Source organism: Sinocyclocheilus grahami, unplaced genomic scaffold (assembly GCF_001515645.1).
Source record: "Sinocyclocheilus grahami isolate Dianchi unplaced genomic scaffold, SAMN03320097.WGS_v1.1 scaffold253.1, whole genome shotgun sequence".
NCBI lineage: Eukaryota > Metazoa > Chordata > Actinopteri > Cypriniformes > Cyprinidae > Sinocyclocheilus > Sinocyclocheilus grahami.
In genome coordinates, this window is record NW_015505432.1 from 1,359,156 (window position 1) to 1,367,669 (window position 8,514).

Below are 8,514 nucleotides of genomic sequence, written 5' to 3' on the forward strand. Positions count from 1 at the left end.
ACAGTCCTCCATAAAATGTGCTGGACACATCCGAATATTTGGGTTGACGTGTTCTGGAACAGTGTTGTAAATACAACTTAACCACTGATTTCTAGTCGTGTCCATTTTTGGAAGGCCAAACAAAGTAGTTTCGCTTTCACAACGAAACAGCATCACACACCGCGGCCTTGAGTGAGCGGAGGCGGTGGGCTTGAGAACGGCGCGGCCGGCGGATTTCGACGAAGGAGCGTTCGGTGGGCTTGCGGCAACCACATGTGACGACCCCGGACTGGACTCCGCTTCGTCCACGGTGAAAGCCGATCCGGCGATCCACAGCGCAAAGTTGTTGTATTTCCTCAGTGACCAGCACGGATCAGCTCCAGGCATGACGAAGCAGATATTGTCCTCTTTTGGAAGACCAACCAAGTATTTTCGCTTTCACAACAAAACACACAGCGTCTTCATGACATGGCGGCGGCAGCAACAATACTACAGCGAGAATAAAAGTTACGCCTTCTTTCTTTGCGTGAACATTTGGGCGGCGTTATGCAAATCTTCCCACATAGTGAGGTAGACATGTGGGGGCGTGTTAGAACGAGCCGTTTTAGGGGGGCGTGGTTGACTCTTAACTTTTATAAAGAATATCTCTTTGGATTTGAGACTTTAGTCTTTGCAACTTTACAGATCTTCTTTATGCACCAAGAGCTTGTAACACTCCAAAGAGAAAGGAAAAATTGAAATCGCATCATATGACCCCTTTAATAAAAAATATGAGCTGTGCATTTCTACATTTTAGTTGGATTTATAAACTGACACAGGGAGTGATTTCACCACACGCTTGTCCTGATCTCTCTCTCTCTCTCTCGTGCTCTCAGGCATGCAGTGAATATGCTGTCTGCTCTCCCGTTGAGCTGTCTAGACGTTCTGGTATCTGTGCCTCTGGCTCCAGACTCACACCAGATGAATGGAGCCAACATGGATTGTGTGCACAACCTGCTCATGTACATGGAGAGAAAACTGGAGCAGGTGACGAGAGAGTGAAAGAAAATAATAGATTATCATGAATCATCTTTACCTTGATATGTTGAGATCAAATCATTCATTCATCTATAAAACGCACTGTAATTTCCAGACTGTAACTTTCAGCTCCAAACTATCCTGAACTGTGCTGTGAAAGACAGCAGACAAGGAAACTCTATAAGTCTAATTTATGCCTTAAAGAGACTTACAAAATATCAGTCAATACTAATTATTAACAATCGTTTCTTATGCTCACCGAGGCTGCATTTATCTGATCGAAAAATACATAAAATCAGAAATGTTGTGAAATATTATTAGTATTATTTCTGTTGTAATATATTTTAAATTGTAATGTATTCCTGTGATGCAAAGCTGAATTTTCAGCACCATTACGCCAGTCTTCAGTGTCACATGATCCTTCAGAAATCATTCTAATATGCTGATTTGCTGCTCAAGAAACATTTCTGATTATTATCAGTGTTGAAAACATGCTTAATATTTCTATCCTACTTTTTTTTAGGATACTTTGATGAATAGAAAGTTCAAAAGAACATCATTTAACAGCAAAAATCTTTTGTAACATTGTAATAATATAATAATAATTTATGCATCCAAAGTGACTAACAGTGCATTCAGGGTATACATTTTTCACCAGTATGTGTGTTCCCTGGGAATTGAACCCATGACCTTTTGCACTGCTAACGCAATGCAGTTTTATTTATTTTGTTAAAATTTGAAACATTCGGAGCATTTAATTCTAATGATTAGAAAGGATGGAGAAAACTATTTATAACAATTTTTATATCGTTTTTTCGACAATAAAACCTGGTCTTTAATAGGTAACCTCAGAGGGAAACATTATGTTATGCTTGTTATTTGTGACGTTTTCAACACCGTGGCGTTTCACATGCAGGGTGAAAAGGTCAAAGAGAGACTGACCCCTGTGCTGAACTTGCTGACCGAATGCTCCAGAGCTCACAGAGACACAAGACACTACCTCAGACAACAGGCATGACTGCTATTTTACATTATTATCAGCAAACGCACCGTCTAAAAATACTTGTATTGTTTTTTATCAAATTTTATCAATGTTTTTTTGTTTTTATCGAGTGCAGATTCTGCCTCCATTAAGAGATGCCAGCACTAAACCTGAGGAGGGAAAAACCATGAGGAATCGTCTGGTCAGACTGATGACAAACCTGGACACTGAGCTCAAACACTGCGCTGCTGACCTGCTCTTCGTGCTGTGCAAAGAGAGCGGTAATGCACAGAAACACATATTAACCACAAATACCTCTCAAATATTCGGAAAAAGAAAAAAACACATAACAATTGTTAATGTTTTTGCAATTATGCCATCTGAGTTTTTTTGCTTCTCCCATGAAATAAAATATGAAAAAGGTAACTGCAACTTTTTATCTCACAATTATGACTTTTCTTCTTAGAATTGATCATTTGTGTCTCACAGTTCTGAAAAAAAGTCAAAAAGTCACAATTAATTGTTTTCTTTTTTTCTCCATTTTCTTCCCCGTTAAAAAAACATTTTTTCTTAGCAATAAGATTTAATATTATTGTAATATTTAATATTTGATTAGCATTAAGATTTAACAATTTTATTTATTTTTTCATTTTAATAACCTGAACAAACTATAAATAGTTTTGTTCAACGGATGTTAAAGGTTCATTATAGACCCACAGTTGCCAGTAAATACCCTTTATTTTATACTCTAGTGAGGCGTTTCGTGAAGTACACTGGATATGGAAATGCCGCTGGGCTCCTTGCCACCAGAGGCTTGCTAGGAGGTCAAAGGTCAAAGGCCACATCATCAGGCACACAGTACTCCAGCGGTTCGGACTACCTTTTGTTCAACGGATGTTAAAGGTTCATTATAGACCCACAGTTGCCAGTAAATACCCTTTATTTTATACACCTATATAGTGAGGCGTTTCGTGAAGTACACTGGATATGGAAATGCCGCTGGGCTCCTTGCCACCAGAGGCTTGCTAGGAGGTCAAAGGTCAAAGGCCACATCATCAGGCACACAGTACTCCAGCGGTTCGGACTCGGACACCGAGGAGTACCGGCAGATCAAAGACCGAGTGAATCCAGTGACGGGACAGGTGGAGGAGGAGCAGCCTGATCCGATGGAGGGAATGACGGAGGAGGAGAAAGAGGAGGAGGCTCACCGGCTCATCAGTCTTTTTAACAAACTCTCAAAGGACGTTAAACCACTGACTACCCCATACACACATACTGCTTTAATACTCTCATATCTTTTCCTAAACAGGGATAATATGATTCAGCCAATGGCATTGAACGAAGAAGGTCAGCTGGTGCCGCTATCAGAGCTCAGGGACCTTTCAATGGAGGAGACGAAATCAGAGGAAGAACATGATGATCTGGAGAACGTGGAGTAGAATCGGCATAGAAGTGATTACAATTTTAACAGTTTATCACATAACCTCACCTAGACATAACCATTAATTGACGCACAACCAGTCTCAAAAGTTTGGATCAATAAGATTTGTTATACTTTTATTTAGCATGGATGCAATGAATTCATCAAAAGTGACAGTAAAGGTGTTTGTGATGTTACAGAAGATAAAACATTAAAATGCATTACAGTTCAGAAATATTCAGCACAACTGTTCTCAACATTGATCATAATCGGACATATTTCTCAAGCAGCAAATCTGCACATTAGAATGATTTCTGAAGGATCATGTGACACTGAAGACTGGAGTAATTATACTCCAGGATAGGAATAATTATATTTTAAAATATGAATATTAAAATATTCAAAATGACATTAAAATAGAAAACAATTATTTTGAATTGTAATAATATTTCACCATTTTCACAGTAATTCTAATCAAATAAAAGCAGCCTTGGTGGGCTTTTTTAAATTTTTATTAACATTAAAAAAATCTTACCAAACTTTTGAAAGGTAGCGTATATGTATAAATGTGATCCTGGAGCACAAAACCAGTCATAAGGGTCATTTTTTTGAAATTGAGATTTATACATCATCTGAAAGCTTAATAAATAAGTTTTCCATTGATGTATGGTTTGTTAGGATAGCACAATATTTGGTCGAGATACAGCTATTTGAAAATCTGGAATCTGAGGGTACAAACAAATCAAATATTGAGAAAATCATCTTTAAATTTGTCCAGATGAAGTTCTTAGCAATGCATATTACTAATCAAAAATTAAGTTTTGATATATTTACAGTAGGAAATTTACTAAATATCTTCATGGAACATGATCTTTACTTAATATCCTAATGATTTTTGGCATAAAAGAAAAATCTATAATTTTGACCCATACAATGTATTTTTGGCTATTGCTACAAATATACCCCAGCGACTTAAGACTGGTTTTGTGCTGCAGGGTCACAAATAATAAAGACTACATCATAATTATTCAATTAGTCAATGCATTTATGTGTTGTGAAGGACTCCATGTTCTTTAAATGTTCATTTCTTTTCTGTGAATGTAGAACCAGTGGTAAAAGTTAGTTGTATCCGCTAGTGCCCTGAACAGGTGGCAGGACATGTTGTGTGGCCCTGAGAAGCTCCGCCCACAGTGAAATCTCACTGGTGCAAAAATCCCTCTCCACATAGCTGAATATTAAATGTTAAACTTGCATGTGTTTGACTGATTCATTGTATAGAACTGGCTCAAATGATTCACTCAAAAATCTGATATCATGGCTTGCAATCAGGTTTTACTCTTCAAAATCAATATCTTTCAAATGAAATGTTTGGAACAGGGCATAACCACAACAATGTATATTGTAGAATAGAAATGTTCTTGACGTTTCCACGACATTGAAAAACAGGCCTGGGAAAAACATAGAAATCCTTGAAATTTCCAGGTTTTACATGACTGCAATACTAAATGCCAACCTCTTAGTTCATATCAGCTGAAAAGAAAGCTGAAGAAACACGACACGGCAATGGAACCACAGTTCGCATTCAGTTCAGATTACTGTCAAAGATATAACAACAATGAAATTCAGGCCAAGAAAAGACTAAAGAGCATACTGTAAACTGACAACATCATTCACAATATTGTGTAAGAGAACTGTGGTAGTGCAAAACAGACTCGAAACGCACATTAGACTTGGATTTTAGCCGTTTTTAAATGTTTCATTCTTGTTCTTTCATCATAGCACACAACACAAGATCTATTTTAAAACTGACCACACTTGTAAACTTATCTTTGTATTTTTATCTGCAGAATCATTGACAATTCCTTTGTACCATTACTGAAATTCTGCTCTCCAGTATTAGTCCACACACCTTCAATAAATACAATTACCCATGGAGTCACCGCTAAGTAAACTGTTTAAGAAACGGTTTCAATTTAGGAGCCCGGTAAGTGTGCAGTCAAGTCTTTCCTCTTGATCTTTTTAACACAACTCCATCATTTGCTCCAGAGAGAGCTGGAGCTCCACCGACTCCAGTGAAGACGCCCCGTTTGCGACAGCCATCGTCTTCAAATCCTCCAGTGAAGTCAGAATAACCTAAAGAAACCATATAGAGAGTGAATGGGAAAGACGAAAATAAAACATGATACATTTTTTATTTTATTTTACTTATTCAAATTATAACACATTTTATATGCAAAGATATGAAATTTGGTGCAGATGTTGATATTTATATGGTCAAGAAGTAAGATGAAATTGTGACAGCTTGTAATGTAAATCAGTCAGACTTTTATAACAGCATAAAATGCATATAAATCACTCTATATCTCCTAATAGTATGTCTTAGTACGATTTTATTTAAAGGGATAGTTCACCCAAAAATGAAAATTCTGTTATGAATTACTCACCCTCATGTCGTTTCAAACCCGTAAGACCTTCGTTCATCTTCGGAACACAAATGAAGATATTTCTGATGGAATCTGAGAGCTGTCTGACCCTGCATAGACAGCAATGCAACTGAAATGTTCCCAAGTCCAGAAACGTAGCAAGGAGATCTGTAAAATAATCCATGTGACATCAGTGGTTCATCCGCAATTATACGAAGCTACGAGAATACTTTTTTAAAAAACGACTTTATTCAACAATTCGTCTCCTCCGCATCACCCTGGTGCCATTTTGGAGAATATCCGCTGGACGTAAACAGCGTATGCTGTTGCGGAGGAGACGAATTGTTGAATAAAGTCTTTTTTTTTTGCTTTTGCGCACAAAAAGTATTCTCGTAGCTTCGTATAATTGCGGATGAACCACTGATGTCACATGGATTATTTTACAGATCTCCTTGCTACGTTTCTGGACTTGGGAACATTTCAGTTGCGTTGCTGTCTATGGGAGGGCCAGACAGCTCTCAGATTCCATCAGAAATATCTTAATTTGTGTTCCGAAGATGAACGAAGGTCTTACGGGTTTAAAACGACATGAGGGTGAGTAATTCATAACAGAATTTTCATTTTTGGGTGAACTAACCCTTTAATGCAACAATTTTACAATTATACTATAGGCATTTTACTTACTATAAATGTGTGATCTATCAATCAGATGACAGACATCATGTACTAGATTATGTACGACATGTTTTAATCATGTCGATAAATTAGAGGCCTTAGAAATCTGCATATGATACAGTAGGGCTTATGGCTTATATTAAATATCTAAATATTACAAATATATATTTCAAATATTAAAATAAAAAAAACTTAATTTGCTCAGTCCTAACCTCTATCATGATGAGTTTCTTCTCCCATGGCTTCATTTTGGGGTCGGGCCACTTCTCTCCCAGAAAGAGGTAAAGAGTGCAGGAAGGAGATTCTCGGCTTGTCTGCATAAACTCCATCAAACCTAAAGGAATGACATCCAGCACACCTTCCAAGTGACCAGTCTAACATACAAGAATCAACTAAATATATGCAATCACCAACAATCAGCCATAACAAATACACAATTTACTATTTCCAATTTAATTTATGAAAAAAAAAAAAAACATGCTACCTGACCCATGTGTCAATTCTGTAAAAAGGCATTTTTCTACCATCTTTGTACTCATGTTCATATATGGAAATAGACTTCTATCATACAACAATTTGATTTTCAAAAATGTATTCAATCAGTAAAATGGCTGGGAGAAATCTGACATTTAAGACCATATAACTCACCTGATATATACTCTTTGAAGAAGTAGATGGCCTCAGGTGTGTTTTTGGAGAGCTCTCTGGTTGTTTGGCTGTTTTCGTGTTTGCACAGACCCCAGTAGATCCTGCTCAATCCCCAACGGTGACCCAAAACCACTCCATCCAATCTCCTGATCTCCAGACCCCCCAGACTGTTCAGAATTGCATTCGTATGCTTGGCCTGGATCTGATCCACAATAACTTCTGGTAGTACAATAGGTAGTAGGACCACTGGTAGATCAGCACTGCCCATGGATTCGTCCCTGTGGGAGTTAACAGGATACTGTTAGGAAACATAACCAGTGGTGCTGATTTGAAGATCAGTGATCAATCAAGTACAAAAATACCAACATGTTTCCCTGATACATCAGTCTGAAACCAGTGTCATTCTCCACCAACTGTTCCTTCACCAGCTTCCCTTTATAATACACCTTAATCTGAAAAAATGTCTCTGTGAGGAAAACATATGAATAGAAATAAAGCTGTGTGAGTAATCAAACACCAGTAATTGATGTGAATATGTGATGATCTTGGGATCCACCTACCCAGTTTTGGCATAGGAATGCTACCCTGATGACCCACACCTTCACCATCAGGTTGATTCGCAGCCATCGCCCCGTCAGGTGGCGAAATCTGCTCCAAAACACCAACACCACCCTCAGGTGAAGAAAAGGGCGCATGAGTATCCATTATCTGATAATGGAGCTCGGTATACTGGGATTCTGGACATGGACTGGTTTCTTGGAAGAGTCCTTGATCTTCGAGCCCCAGATATAACGGATCTGGATTCCAAACTTCATGAACTGGAACAAAAATGAAAAGGCTGTACACATACACAATACACTGCCCTTTAAATCATTATATACGTGTCTTATGCTCACCAGTGCTGCACTTATTACATAAAGTAAAAACAGTTTAAAAGAATTGTTTTCCATTTGAATATATCTTTAAGTGTAATTTATTAAAGCAATAAGCCCTGTGACCTTAGCTGTTATAAATTCACTGTAAACCACGGCTTCACGGGCTTATTGCTTTTATAAAACAGTTATCATCGGTCATCAGCATCGTAAATCCTCGAAGGTTTTTCATATATATTTTTGTTTTAAATGTATGTACATTTATAACACTATTCTTTGTATTATAACACCTTTGCATAAAATTACAAAAAACCGGTTAACGCTAATGCGAGGGTGTTTCTAATGCAGCGTCTACGGGAGGGACGGTAAGTTTGACATCGTTCTCTCTTCTGACTGCCGTTATCAGTCTCACTCAATTTTTTTCCTTTTATTGAAAGTCATGAAAACACTATCATGGAGTTTTTATTTTGCTATTTGAGCAACTGGGAATACAAAACA

General features: G+C 37.6%; 2 protein-coding genes across 2 annotated transcripts in view; one reads left to right on the forward strand and one right to left on the reverse strand.

Moving 5' to 3' along the window:
* The window catches only part of LOC107598635 (synembryn-A-like), a 7,927-nt gene extending 4,340 nt beyond the window's left edge, over positions 1 to 3,587 (forward strand). The window contains exons 4-9 of the mRNA XM_016290027.1: positions 855 to 1,005; positions 1,913 to 2,008; positions 2,115 to 2,259; positions 2,731 to 2,874; positions 2,939 to 3,218; positions 3,288 to 3,587. Coding sequence (XP_016145513.1) covers positions 855 to 1,005; positions 1,913 to 2,008; positions 2,115 to 2,259; positions 2,731 to 2,874; positions 2,939 to 3,218; positions 3,288 to 3,417 — 946 coding nt within the window. The 3' untranslated portion in view covers positions 3,418 to 3,587. The remainder of the gene's footprint in view (positions 1 to 854; positions 1,006 to 1,912; positions 2,009 to 2,114; positions 2,260 to 2,730; positions 2,875 to 2,938; positions 3,219 to 3,287) is intronic.
* Positions 3,588 to 4,341: 754 nt separating this feature from the next.
* Positions 4,342 to 8,514, reverse strand: part of LOC107598585 (interferon regulatory factor 3-like) — a 9,438-nt gene continuing 5,265 nt past the window's right edge. Inside the window, exons 7-11 of the mRNA XM_016289964.1 lie at positions 7,705 to 7,962; positions 7,511 to 7,610; positions 7,145 to 7,422; positions 6,709 to 6,830; positions 4,342 to 5,531 (exon numbers count right to left, since the gene is read on the reverse strand). Of these exons, the coding sequence (XP_016145450.1) occupies positions 5,418 to 5,531; positions 6,709 to 6,830; positions 7,145 to 7,422; positions 7,511 to 7,610; positions 7,705 to 7,962 (872 nt within the window). The 3' untranslated portion in view covers positions 4,342 to 5,417. The remainder of the gene's footprint in view (positions 5,532 to 6,708; positions 6,831 to 7,144; positions 7,423 to 7,510; positions 7,611 to 7,704; positions 7,963 to 8,514) is intronic.